Genomic DNA, 14900 nt, shown 5'->3' with positions numbered 1-14900 from the left:
TCATGTCATTATAATTAACTTGCATTTTATCCTAAAGGCAATAGCAAGCAATACAAGATTTCTGAGGAAGTGAGTGGTATTAATGGATTTTATTTTTTTAAAAAGTGAACCTGGGGCCAGTGATAGATGGGTTGGAGGGGAATAACAGTGTAGAAAGGAAGACTAGTCAGGAAGACGCTGCAGTGATTCAAGGAAGAAATAAAGGAGTATGAGTGTGTAAATTAATATAGAAGCAATGGGAGTGAAGAGAGGATGCAGACTTCCAAATACACCACCTGGATAACTCAAGTTTTTATACAGGAGCCTATAGAAAATTTCTTCAGAGTTATTCTCACATTGCATTTAGATTTTTTTTTAATTAGGTTTAGTTCAGTGTTTTTAGATAGAGAACTCTGTTCTTAGAAAGAGGTAATTGCCAAACATGGCCAGTTATCAGGATCAACATGGGCATTTGTAAAATAAAGAGGAGTAGGCAAGAATCTGCCTGTAGTGTGGGAGACCTGAGTTCGGTCCTTGGATTGAGAAGATCCCCTGGAGGAAGGCATGGCAACCCATTCCAGTACTCTTGCCTGGAAAATCCCATGGACAGAGAAGCCTGGTGGGCTTCAGTCCATGGGGTCGCAAAGGGTCAGTCATGACTGAGTGACTAAGCACAGTGTAGTACACACCGGCAAGAATTAAGAGTTTTCACACATGACAATTCAGAGACACCTGCAAAACATCAAAGCAGAATTCTGGGTACAGAAATCTAGAGTTTGATTATTCTAAACTAGATACAGAAATTGGAATTCTAGGTAAAAGACCCATCAATGAAGTCATTATTTGTGGATTAGACCATCTGGAGAGAACCTAGGACAGAATCATGGTGAATACAGACAATCATGGAAGGGGAGACAAAGAGAAACCAAGAAAGGAGACTGAGTAGGAGTGGCAAGCAGGGAGAAGAGGAAAAGCAGGATAGTGAGAAGAGTTCATTGTAAGGGGCAGGGGCCAATGGTGTCAAAGCCACTAAGACTTCTTCCTGCTCGACTGTGGCTGTCCTGGGAAACAGTACTCCATCATCTTCTCTGTTGCTGCTGCTGCTAAGTCACTTCAAGCGTGTCTGACTCTGTGTGACCCCATAGACGGCAGCCCACCAGGCTCCCCCGTCCCTGGGATTCTCCAGGCAAGAACACTGGAGTGGGTTGCCATTTCCTTCTCCAGTGCATGAAAGTGAAAAGTGAAAGTGAAGTCGCTCAGTCATGTCCGACTCAGCGACCCCATGGACTGCAGCCTACCAGGCTCCTCCGTCCATGGGATTTTCCAGGCAAGAGTACTGGAGTGGGTTGCCATTGCCTTCTCTGTCATCTTCTCCAGTGAGCACTATCTTCAAGTGACTGCTGAGTCCCCATCTTAAAATACACAGAATCACAAACTCATTCCAGAAGAACGTCTACTTCTGCTTCATGAACTACACTAAAGCCTTTGTGTGGATCACAACAAACTGTGGAAAATTCTTAGAGATGGGAATACCAGACCACTTTACCTGACTCCTGCAAAACCTGTATGCAGGTCAAGAAGCAACAGTTAAAACTGGACACGGAACAACAGACTGGTTCCAAATTGGGAAAGGAGTACGTCAAGGCTATATACTGTCACCCTGCTTCAGTTCAGTTCAGTTCAGTTCAGTTCAGTCGCTCAGTCGTGTCTGACTCTTTGCGACCCCATGAATTGCAGCAAGCCAGGCCTCCCTGTCCATCATCAACTCCCGGAGTTCACTCAGATTCACGTCTATCAAGTCGGTGATGCCATCCAGCCATCTCATCCTCTGTCGTCCCCTTCTCCTCCTGCCCCCAATCCCTCCCAGCATCAGAGTCTTTTCCAATGAGTTAACTCTTCGCATGAGGTGGCCAAAGTACTGGAGTTTCAGCTTTAGCATCATTCCTTCCAAAGAACACCCAGGACTGATCTCCTTTAGAATGCAGAGTACACCATGCGAAATGCCAGGCTGGATGAAGCACAAGTTGGAATCGACATTGCCGAGATTGCTGGGAGAAATATCAATCACCCTAAGATATGCAGATGACACCACCCTTATGGCAGAAAGTGAAGAGGAATTAAAGAGCCTCTTGACGAAAGTGAAAGAGGAAAGTGAAAAAGCTGGCTTAAAATTCAACATTCAAAAAAACTAAGATCATGGCATCTGGTCCCATCACTTCATGGCAAATAGATGGGGAAACAATGGAAACAGCGAGAGACTTTATTTTCTTGGTCTCCAAAATCACTGCAGATGGTGATTGCAGCCATGAAATTAAAAGACACTTGCTTCTTGGAAGAAAAGCTATGACCAACCTAGGTGGAGTATTAAAGAGCAGAGACATTACTTTGCCAACAAAGGTCCAACTAGTCAAAGCTATGGTTTTTCCAGTAGTCATGTATGATGTGAGAGTTGGACTATAAAGAAAGCTGAGCGCTGAAGAATTGATGCTTTTGAACTATGGTGTTGGAGAAAACTCTTGAGAGTCCCTTGGACTGCCAGGAGATCAAACCAGTCAATCCTAAAGGAAGTCAGTCCTGAATATTCATTGGCAAGACTAATGCTGAAGCTTAAGCTCCAATACTTTTGCCACATGATGCAAAGAACTGACTCACTGGAAAAGATCCAGACACTGGGAAAGATTGAAGGCAGGAGGAGAAGGGGGCGATAGAAGATGAGATGGTTGGATGGCATCACCAACTCGATAGACATTCAGTTCAGTTTGATTGAACTGAATTGAACATGATTACCCAAGGGGAAACATGGGATGGGAGATATGTTACAAATTAGGATCTTGTAATTAACATACACACACTACTATATATAAGATAGATAACCAACAAGGACCTACTCTATAGCACAGGGAACTCTATACTCTGTAATAACCTATATGGAAAAGAATCTACATATGTATGTGTGTGTATGCGTGTCAGTCTCTCAGTCTTGTCTGACTCTGGGACCCCAAGGACTGTAGCTTGCCAAGCTCCTCTGTCCATGGAATTCTCTAGGCAAGAATACTGGAGTGGGTTGCCATTCCCTTCTCCAGGGGATCTTCCCAACCCACAGATCGAGGTCTCCTGCATTGCAGGCAGATATTTTACCATCGGAGACACCAGAGAAAGCCAAGGTATGTATATGTATAGTTGAATGGGTTTGTGGTACACCTGAAATTAATACAATGTTGTAAATCAACTATACTCCAGTAAAATATAAAATGAAAAAACAGTGAATAAAAATTTAGTTTCTGTAAGAAATATTGGAAATATGCAGTTAAAACTGTTAGGGTAAGCCAAATATTATTATCATCATATGGATATACCCTGTTCAAATGTGTTAATGATCTTATTTTGGAAATATAGAGTTAAGTGTAAAATTTTCACTCATATTAAAGTATTATGCAGGATAACAACAAAGAATCAAAATCACTGGGCTGTGAATTCATATTTTTTGAAAAGCTTCCCAGGTAATTTTGACATGTAGTGGGTTAGGGGATGATTAAGTTAAACCAATCGCTTAATCCAATAACAGAAAAATTATTTAAAAGCATGGGACAGAGACTTAAAAAATAAAAACGTAGGCAGAATGTCCAAATAATTTTGATAGCATATATTATAATCTCCCTTTGGAAGGAATAGGGTCAATTACCTAATTTTCCACAGTTAGGTTGCATTATGATGCTGTAAGATTAAAGTAATGCCCACAGTAGAAAATATATCATTTTCAAATAACTTGAGACAAAAAAAGCTGGTGAATAAGAGAGAGAGCTCAAAGTAAATAATTATAAAGAAACATTTCTCCAAAATCTGTTTCTTCAACATATACAATGACATTTTAATGTATTCAGGATGGGAGTAGGGAAACTTTTTACATTACACTGAAAGACAAGAATGAGATTCAGGTAACAACTGGTTCTATGCCCTAGAGAAATCTGTTTACAAAATAGGAATGTTGATTCAGCAATGGATCAGGACAGCGAATTGGAAATGAACTTTTCTTTCACTGCTCCAAATAAAAGGAGGAAAAGAAATGTGACACGGAGTGACTTTGCAAATTTTCCAGATGTCAAAATTGGTCTGGGTGATTGATTTATCAAGACATTTAAAAATTCTATTTTCTACTCCTAAGTAATCAAATGTAAACTGGTGATCAACAATGAAGTAAAAGTGGAGCTCAAATTCCATTCAGTTAATTTTAAAATGTATTATTTTTGAGAACCAAGTCCTTCTCCTTGGCTGAGTTGACAAGATTTCCCTTCAAGGAACAAGGGCATTTTTAACAGACTGGGGGACTCGACTTGCATAATAGTCATAATTCCTCAGTGTGGCCAGGACTCCGGCCGAGTTCATGTGCTTCACTTCCTTGTTATACTGAAGGGCATTTCCATGGATATCGGTTAACTTGCCTGTGGAAAAAACATCAATACAATGTCAATGACTGATCAGATCATCTAAGTGTTTCTTGCTTCCCTATGTAATAATATACAATGAATGTTGGATAAAATAAGGAACATGAGAAGGGACCACAAAGCTTAAGTGTTAATTTCACTTGCAGTTTAAGACTAACTAAAGGCTATCATTATTTTTTCCACCTTGATTAAAATAATTTTTTTTTTTTTTTTTGTCCTTACTGTGCAACATGTGGGATCTTATTTCCCCAACTCAAGAATGAGTTTGCTGGAAATCTACTTTCTTACCTATACGATGCAGGGGTTGGACTGTATAACCTCTAACTTTCCTTCTATCATTTACATTTTAAGAGTCTAGGTAAAGTAATACTACTGAAATATTATGTCCCAGCATAATAGAAAACTGTATAAAACCTGTATAATTTTTTAGCATAATATGAAAACTGTATAATTCCCCCCAAATAAAATGGACTAACCTCCGACAGCATGTAAAATGACTTCTGGAGCACAGGTGTCCCACTTCTTGCATCCTGGACTTGCAAATACATAAGCAGAGGCTTTGCCTTCAATCAGCTGAATTATCTGTAAGGTTAAGAGAGTAATAATCCCTTGACCATGAAATGACTGAGGTACCAATAAAGGGAAACTGCTAGTTTTTTTTTCTCAAGCATTTCGATTCCTCAATCAGATTCGACTTAGGTTAAAGCCTTCAGCAGGTATAAATGACATGAGTATTATGAAGAAACATACAGAAGACATGTGTAATTATACAGTGATCTGAGGAGGGGGGGAAGTAGTCAAATAAGCTATAAGGAGGATATCTGCAGCCTCTTCATATTCCAAGTTAGGAAAATAAAGTTTTCCCTTTTTTATGGTGTTTGTTTTTCTTTTTATTGTGAAAGCTATATATATTTTGTTGTAGAAAAAGTAAAGTTTTTTAGTCTTGCAAAAATTTGACCATTATTATGTAAAGAAGACAGAAATATCAGCCAGCACAGTAATGTATAAGTTGTGATAAGTTCTAATAGATGTGTGATGCTGACTAATCCAACAAGCAGTTTCGTAAGTCTTTGTTTAGGAATCATGTGTGTGTGTATGCTCAGTCATGTCTGACTCTTTTTGACTCCATGGACTGCAACCCACCGGGCTCCTCTGAACATGGAATTTTCCAGGCAAGAATACTGGAGTGGGTTGCCATTTCTTTCTCCAGGGGATCTTCCCAACCCAAGAATCGGGCCTGCACCTCCTGGGTCTCCTGCATTGCAGGTGGATTCTTTACCACTGAGCCTCCTGGGAAGCCATGTTTTAGAATCTTATCTGTTACTGTTTCTGCTACCAAAGTGTGAATTTTAAAAGACTCATATTACTAACATCTGTTATATTCATATAAAAATAAGGTTGCCAATAGAAACTGTGTGACTCTAAACATAAACTTGCTATCAGCCCCTCATTAGCCACTTGGCTTATTTTTTGGTTACACTGTGAAACAATTAGTACTATAAAATTCAGAATGCAAATATTGAGATGAAAAGACCAGCCCAGGAGAATGAGGAGAACCTCAGTGAACACAAGGTAACCAGGTATTCCTTTTAGGATTACTGTATTCAAGAACACCTTCAAACCATTAAACCTTGCTGTAGACTTCTGAGTAAAACCTTTTTCTTTGAGGAAATCTGTGTCAAGTCTTTATTATGTGCCAAGAACTGTGCCAGGAATACTTTTTGAGAGGAGGGGCTAGTTATAACTTTTGTTAGATTTTCAAAGAAGTCCTCGACGCAAAAAAGTTAAGAACTGCCCAACAAAGTCTTTTCATAGAAGAAAAAGAGGTGGGGGATTGTGCAGGATGGGGACTTTGTTCCAATGGGGAATGGTACCCCTTGGGAATAAAAGAGGTAATGGGTTTTGTAGTTACAAAAGGAGTAAAGAGAAATCATATTTCAGGGAATACCAGGAATATATTTTTACTTTGAGATGTTTAAAATTTTTTTTTTCAAAATACTGTTACTTCCAGTTTTCACCCTCTTACAAGCAAATGCTTTTGGAAAATCTAGAAATAGCTGATTATTGCTTCCAAAGGGTGTGTGTGCTTAGTTGCTTACAAAGTCGCTCATGTCGTGTCCAACTCTTTGTGACCCTATGGACGGTAGTCTGCCAGGCTCCTCTGTCCATGGGGATTCTCCAGGCAAGAATAATGGAGGGGGTTGCCATGCCATCCTCCAGGGGATCTTTCCAACCCAGGGACTGAACCCAGGTCTCCCGCATTGCAGGCAGATTCTTTACCATCTGAGCCACCAGGGAAGCCCACTTCCAAAGGATAAGGGAGGAGAAATGAATTCCATTCAGTTCAATAAATATTTATCATTTGTCGCCCTTGACACACAAGTGGGAAAAACACATGCTTGGGGGCATTTGGGTGTCAGGATATAGAGGCATTTACATCCCATTCTCAGCTGCTGTGAGGTGGAATCACCCAGGGATGTGGTGCAGGGGAGTGCCATGATAAGTTGTGTGTTTTCATTGCTCTAGTGGCACTGTGAGGACATGGCCTTGAACGGGGAACCACTTTGGAAGCTGCCATAGAGTTTGGATGCGGGACGATGATAGGTTTCAACTAGGGCACTGGCAGTTGAGACAGACGAGACTTTAGAGGAGAATTAAAAAGATCCGTAAGTAGGATCAGATTGATAGGATGTGAGGAAGGAAGGAGGATACGATGACTTTCAGGTGTCTGGCTAGAAGAGTTAGGAAAATGGCGATGCCATTAAGCAGATAGGAAGTAGCGAGTGGAACACATCTGGGTGCTGGTAGAGAGAGGATGTGCTCCAACTGGGGATGCTGAATTTGAGACACCTGAAGGATGTCATCATGATGATAACCAAGGGGCAATCAGATGAGAGGAGATCAGGGATGGAGATCAAACTGTGTTTCATTTCACCATGTTTTCAGGATGTGGGCCTAAATGAATGAATGGGGGAGGCATCCAGGGAGGGGCAGGCAGGCCCATCCTTAGAGTCTGTAGAAGATCTAGGAAGTAATCCAAGAGGGTCCTTGAGAAAATAAAGACTGGCAACAGGCATGGGGCCTTATGCAAATGACTTATATTATCACTGAACTCTCTTAGGTTAAAAAAGGCTTGAACCACAACATTAAAAAAAAAAATCAAATGTTGCTGAAATGTGTCTTTAATGGCAGATAACGATCTTTCTTCTCTTCTCCCAAACTCTGATTTCACATTTTGTAAAAGCTCAGTTATTTCTTTCAATGATTCAGTTGCATTTCAGAGGAGATGATGGATACATTTTCATACCTTATTTCCTGCTCCTCCTACTCTCAGCACATCATCAGGGTTCATAGCAGTGATGCAGTCCGTAACCAACTGGCTGTTATGGGACCGGGTTGTTGTGATGATGTGTTTGCCGGCGGGCGCTTCTTTCAGCTGAAACCCAAAGGCACCTAAACCCAAAACTCCCCAGATAGTTCTCCCCAGCACAGCATCTGGTCCTGCCTGTGTAAACAGATGGAACAACAGCAAAGCTTGTCATCACTTAGAGAAAAAGGCTCATTATAAATACAACATGTAGTTATATTAGGAGCATGATTTAAAAAATGGTAATGTTATAAAGTACAAAACAGTATCATCAACAAAGAAATTTTCCTGAGAGGATCAACTGATTATTCTCATTGTTGTTTTGGTTGATAATTGGGAGTTCCCTTGTGGCTTAGTGGCTAGGATCTGGGTTTCATTGCCATGGTCCAGTTTCTACATCTGGTTGTGGAACTGAGATCCTGCAAGACATGCAGCACAGCCAAAATAATAATAATAATCACTGGACTTCAAAAGTATGGAAAGAAAAAAAAAAGTGTGGAAAGAAACTTCTGGTTATTGCCTGGAGTCTTCAGGAAAGGCAATATCACATACTGATTCCTGGTCCTCTTAGAATTATCCAACGGCCTCATTATTGTATTTGCAAAGAGCTGTTTTGCAAAAGGTACATAAATTCCCAGGAAATGAAATATCATGTATTGATTACTTTTCATTGTCCAAGGAACAACAGGGATCACATTACTATGGGAACAGGAAACGGTGATAATACATTTGGCTGCTACAGAGACAAAGTGACTGAAGAAGCTAATGCTGAAAAATGGCCGTGGATAATGGGGTCAGGGTTAAAAAATTTTACTGACAATTATGGTGGTAAAACGACAATGACAATGCAATCCCAGAATCTGTATTTTCCTTTGCAGAGCTCAAAGAATTTTCAACCACATTATTATAACGATAGACTTTGCATAGAAAAACATAACCTGTATTTCGAGGAAGCTAAACCTGAAGCCTATAATGGTTAACACAAAGTCATCGAAATATCACTATAGCAATAGAGTGGATATACAGACATGTATTTTTACTGAATACTAAACATGTACCAGGCACCATACTAAGAGCTTTACATGTATTATCTCATTTAATCCTCAGAACAGTCCCATGTAGTAGGCATTATCATCCTTATTTTACAGATGAGGAAAATGAGTTTTGGAATCATTCAGTAACCTGACCAAGGACTCTATAGTATGGAGTATAGTGAAGTTGCTCATGTCCAGCTCTTTGTGACCCCATGGACTGTAGCCTACCAGGCTCCTCTGTCCATGGAATTTTCCAGGCAAGAATATTGGAGTGGGTTGCCGTTTCCTTCTCCAAGGACTCTAGGGAGATCATAATCAAACTGAGGCTCCTCTGTGTTCAAAGCCAGTATCTGTTATCACTGAACTAGACTATCTACCTCAGTGTACTTGTCAAAATGCTTTCACACACATCATTTTGTTTACCCTAGAGCAGTACTCTGGGTGCTGTTACAGTGAAAGACGCTTGTGTTGCAGGGTTGGATTCCCTGGGAAGCGGGCTCTGAGTTAAGAAGGGTGTTTATGAAGGAGTGCCCTTGGGATCCACACTGTGCAAAGGAGGGGAGGTGGTGTGAGTGGGCAGAGGGAGAAATTGAGCTATGATGCAGACCCGACCACAGCTTCAGCCGACCCCAGGGGGAGCTCTGGAGCCCGAACGGCTCCTCAGGGTTGTACCAAACTGGGGAGAACTGCCGGGAGCCAGCACGGGAGTTCCCACCCATGACAAAGGTCATGCAGAGAGGCCTGATATGCAAAGGCAAAGGCCTGATATGCAAAGGGCCCCCCTGGATCTGCCTGAGCATCTACCCCAAAACCAGAATCTGTCTGTTTTACTATTTTATGACTTTCACCAACTCCTCTGACATTAACGGGGGGCTATCCCCGACCACCTTTCTCTAAAGGAATTCAACTTAGAGCTCTAGTTAATTAGCCTCCTGGGCATAATAGGAGTGTTTGAATCCAAACCCCTCAGATGGCTCTCTAACTTGCCTGACAGGTTTATCCGGACTCCTACAGCTACGCATACGATTGTTTACAGCCTCCCAACTGCGAGAGGCATGGGAAGCTTAAGGTATTCAAATAGTATAGAGCCTCTCAGAGGGTTAGAAATTGTTAGAATAGAACTAGTAGAAGATTTCATTGTTGAGCCAATGCTTGCCGCCAAGTTTCCACATCCCCTGTATTGTATCCTTGGAAGTGTATTAATTAATATAGTTGGTATATAGAAAAAATAAGTAGTGGCCTTGGTGTTAACAACTTTAGACCCTCAAGGTAATAAATTCTTTCCTTTGTTGTAAGCCCACTGCACCTTTGCCCTATAGGAATGCAACTTTATCTAACACCTTCGGAGGATGGCGCCAAACTTTAAAATAATTACTCTTAGACAAAATAAGTCTTATGGTTGACAAACCTTTATCAGAGTCATAAAATGTTAACAGGCCTTCTGGCCAGAAGATGATGTAAATCACCTAAAGCATTTGTATACGATGATAAGTTTGCAGAAAAGAAAGCCTGGTTTCGATAAGGATCAAAGACTGCTGACTTTGCATGATTTTACACCCCCTGTTATCCTCTATGCACAACTTAAGGTATATAAGCTCCCTTTGAAAATAAAGCTATGGGCCTTGCTCAAAGCTTGGTCTCCCCGTGTCGTTCTTGCCTCCTTTTCTTCTCTGTTCTTCCTTCAGGGTGACTGACTTGGAGCGTGGGGGCTCTCTGAGACCACTTACTTGCCTAGGCTTCTAAGACCCACTTGAGAAGGTGCCCAGGGTGAGGCACCTTCCGCGATTTGAGAGGGCGCCTGCGGCCTCCATGGTCTGAGCAAGTTCAGTGTCACGAACTTTATTAGTTTCCCACATAAACCAGTCAGGTCAAGCCTTTGTGTCTTTCTCCTTTTAACTATCCTTTTAATCGCCAACGCCATCCTCCTGAGGGAATCCCTGGATCCAACTGGGGCTGGACCCCGGTAGAGAACATATCACAAACTGGGATGAAATGCCAGGCCTTTACACCTATCCAATCATCAGCCACTGGAAATGGACGGACTGCCTGGGGGAGGGCCGTGTCACTGGCGAGGTGGTTCTTTACAGGCGAGGAGGCTGGCCTCCAAAGTGCTGAGAGCACTCTGCAAATGGGGAAACAGAGGAACCAAAGAACAGGCACTGGGGCTCAGTGCATGCTCGCCTGCTTTTCCTGTTTGCTCTAGCATCTACACCCTAGGAGAAGCTGGACTTTTCAGAGTACTGACAGGCTCCGGGTACTCATTACACTTAGCTCAACTGCCGAGACCAACTTCATGCTCTTAAGAAACCTATTCATGGGGACCTCCCTGGTGGTCCAGTGGTCAAGATCCGTGCTTCCAATGCAAGGGGCGTGGGTTAGATCCCTGGTTGGGGAACTAAGATCCCACGTGTTGTGTGGCCAAAAAATTAAAAATATTAAAAAAATAAGTAAATAAAAACATTAAAAAAAACCCCCTACTTATTAATTCAGCTCTCCAGTCATTCTGAAAAAGAAAGGAAAGCATACTTAATAGGGGGATATGAGTATTCTGGGCCCTAGAAAACTCACACGCCCTGTGTAAATAAACACGAAGGTAAAGAGGACGGGACCATGGACTCTTGGCACCCTGGCAAGGTAAATGCAAACCCCACGAGGCAGCCGGCTAGCCTCCCTCTGAGCTCCTGATCTCTCAGTCTCTCTCACTATCTCTCCCATTCAGAGTAGCCACACCAACTGTCTGGGTGTAGTAAAGGCTAACACTTTCATCTTACTGATGAGACAAGTAAGATTCATAATGGTTAAGGAGCTAGCTCTGATGTTCAGACAGACTGGGTTTCTTTGTACTTTGCCATGCTCTTTTTTTTTTAAATTTTATTTCCTGTTCAGAATTCTTCTTTTAAAAATTTTTATCTGAGGATAGCTGCTTTACAATGTTGTGTTAGTTTCTGCTATACGGCAAAGTGAATCAGCTCTACATACACATATATCCCCTTTCTTTTGGATTTCCTTCCCATTTAGGTCACCACAGAGCATCGAGTAGAGTTCCCCATGCTATACAGTAGGTTCTGCCATGCTCTTTTAATTAGAGTGCTTCCCAGCTTCAGTATCTGTTAGAAGCAATAATGCAGTCTGAATTGTGAGAAGTGCTTTATGTGACTAAGAGAGCAGTACAGACTGCGGACTGTGGTTTAGATCCCAGATCTGCCAGTGACCAACCAGGGCAAGTTATCTGTCTCAGTGTCCTCATCTTTTGAATGGGGATGAAGGTGTCCTTAAAGAATGATGGTGCATCTTAGAATGAGATAATGCATGTAGATCCTTGAGTCTGGCAGTACACAGGAAGCTCTTGATAAACGATGAAGATCTTCAGTTGAACATTCAGCCTTGAAAACTACCAACAAAGCTGAGCGACTTTTTCTCCTTGTTGCAACAAATTTTAAGGCATAAGCAAGAGAGAAGGAAGAGACAAAGAGAAAGGGAGTGTACAGAGGAAAGGTGGTAAAGGGACAGGTGACAAAGGACAGAAGCAGAACAGGGGAAAATGAGCTGGGATGGCACAGACACTGGCTTCCTGGGGTACCAAAGCTGCCTACTTCTTTCTACCTACCAGTGGAGCCAAAAGCCTAGCTATTTTTCTCACCTTTGCGTCATTCCTGGGTTCCCTTAACTTCTGATTTTCATTGTTCTGTGGAAAGTGAATACAAGTATTCTAACTTCAGAAAGAAATGACGGAAATTTTTAGTAACTCCAAAGCACTTAAACCTTTTTTTTTTTTTAAAGGTGCCATGCATTGCAATATTATCTATGAATTAAATGCCCCTCTTTTAAGGAACAGTATTAGCTTACCTTAAAGTTTACATGACACTCTTAAGAAGCACACGACTATAACTAAAAAAGTTATAATGATATACACAGTAGGAAAAACCCAAAGTTATCTAAGAAGTAGAAATCCTGCTCTTAACTCAATTTGGACATTCAGAAGTAATAGTCCCCGTTCTAGTTACTTTTTTCTCTAAAGATCTATCAAGGTTCAGTTCAGTTCAGTTCAGTCGCTCAGTCGTGTCCGACTCTTTGTGAACCCATGAATCGCAGCACTCCAGGCCTCCCTGTCCATCACCAACTCCCGGAGTTCACTCAGATTCACGTCCATCGAGTCAGTGATGCCATCCAGCCATCTCATCCTCTGTTGTCCCCTTTTCCTCCTGCCCCCAATCCCTCCCAGCATCAGAGTCTTTTCCAATGAGTCAACTCTTCACATGAGGTGGCCAAAGTCCTGGAGTTTCAGCTTTAGCATCATTCCTTCCAAAGAACATCCAGGGCTGATCTCCTTCAGAATGAACTGGCTGGATCTCCCTGCAGTCCAAGGGACTCTCAAGAGTCTTCTCCAACACCACAGTTCAAAAGTATCAATTCTTCGGCACTCAGCTTTCTTCAAAGTCCAACTCTCACATCCATACATGACCACTGGAAAAACCATAGCCTTGACTAGACAGACCTTTGTTGGCAAAGTAATGTCTCTGCTTTTTAATAAGCTGTCTAGGTTGACCATAACTTTCCTTCCAAGAAGTAAGCGTCTTTTAATTTCATGGCTGCAGTCACCATCTGCAGTGATTTTGGAGCCCCCAAAAATAAAGTCTGACACTGTTTCCCCATCTATTTCCCATGAAGTGATGGGACCAGATGCCATGATCTTCGTTTTCTGAATGTTGAGCTTTAAGCCAAATTTTTCACTCTCCACTTTCACTTTCATCAAGGTTACACTAATGTAAATACCTTAAGTATTTTATTTCAACAATTTCCTTTAACATTTCATGTGATCTAATGGTAATATTCCTGATTTGGAAGTACATTAGCCTCTTGTTCTACAGAAGACAATTTCTTGAGAGTACAGTAGAAAGCCAAAGCAGATTAGAGAGAAAAAGTAAGAGGAAACAGTGCAAGAGCATATTTATTTAATGCTGACCATAATTTAGGCATTATGTGGAATTACCTGCAAAACAACATGGCTAGCCTCTTTTCTTGATTGAAATGGTTCATTTCTTCAATGTGCTTCAAGCACCACCTGTAAATCAGGTGCCTCAATGACCAAGCTAATCAAGAACCATATCAGTAATTCCCAATTTTGCTTATGATTTGAATCATAAGGCATATGTAAAAAAACATATACAACACATACAGTGTGTCTGTGTATAGTCCCATAAATACATACATATTCCTGGTATCATCACCCCCAGAGGTTCTGACTCAGTACATCTGGGGTGTGACCTGGGAATCCTTACTTTGAAAAGTTCCCCCAGACTGCAGGTGCAACCAAGCTAGAAACCACTAGATTAGATAGCATTAAGAATCATAGAACACCATAATTATTTATCTGAAAAAATATTTCAGTATCATTTAAGAGTAATACCTGGTAGTTGTAATATGGCTGGTTAATAACTCCTGCTATGGCTTTTCCTTCATAAGCAATTCCAATAAGTACTGTTACATTGTCAAGAAGACCTAAAAAGAAGAAAACTCATATCAATTACATAACTCATGTTATGACTCATTAGCAGCACATCAACGCCTCCCAAGTTATTTTTGCAATAAAGGTAAGGAATTTACAGTGATTCAACCAGAGATCAAATTGCCAACATCTGCTGGATCATGGAAAAAGCAAGAGAGTTCCATAAAAACATCTATTTCTGCTTTATTGACTAGGCCAAAGCCTTTGACTGTGTGGATCACAATAAACTCTGGAAAACTCTTAAAGAGATGGGAACACCAGACCACCTGACCTGCCTCTTGAGAAACCTATATGCAGGTCAGGAAGCAACAATTAGAACTGGACGTGGGAACAACAGACTGGTTCCAAATAGGAAAAGGAGTACGTCAAGGCTGTATATTGTCACCCTGCTTATTTAACTTATATGCAGAGTACATCATGAGAAACGCTGGGCTGGAAGAAGCACAAGCTGGGATCAAGATTGCTGGGAGAAATATCAATAACCTCAGATATGCAGATGACACCACCCTTATGGCAGAAAGTGAAGAGGAACTAAAAAGCCTCTGGATAAAAGTGAAAGAGGAGAGTGAAAA

General features: G+C 41.3%; 1 protein-coding gene across 2 annotated transcripts in view; it reads right to left on the bottom strand.

Annotated features, from left to right (window-relative positions):
• Positions 1–3818: 3818 nt before the first annotated feature.
• The window catches only part of BPNT1 (3'(2'), 5'-bisphosphate nucleotidase 1), a 25568-nt gene continuing 14486 nt past the window's right edge, over positions 3819–14900 (bottom strand). Inside the window, exons 6-10 of one of the 2 annotated variants that reach the window (XM_010853266.1) lie at positions 14230–14321; positions 12463–12507; positions 7729–7926; positions 4898–5003; positions 3819–4418 (exon numbers count right to left, since the gene is read on the bottom strand). In XM_010853266.1, coding sequence (XP_010851568.1) covers positions 4270–4418; positions 4898–5003; positions 7729–7926; positions 12463–12507; positions 14230–14321 — 590 coding nt within the window. In that variant the 3' untranslated portion in view covers positions 3819–4269. The remainder of the gene's footprint in view (positions 4419–4897; positions 5004–7728; positions 7927–12462; positions 12508–14229; positions 14322–14900) is intronic. The other variant, XM_010853267.1, reaches the window with a different exon arrangement.

Source organism: Bison bison, unplaced genomic scaffold (genome assembly GCF_000754665.1).
Source record: "Bison bison bison isolate TAMUID 2011002044 unplaced genomic scaffold, Bison_UMD1.0 scf7180017864325, whole genome shotgun sequence".
NCBI lineage: Eukaryota > Metazoa > Chordata > Mammalia > Artiodactyla > Bovidae > Bison > Bison bison.
Note: the sequence above shows the minus strand (reverse complement) of the source record. Positions and strands in the feature narration are given on the sequence as shown.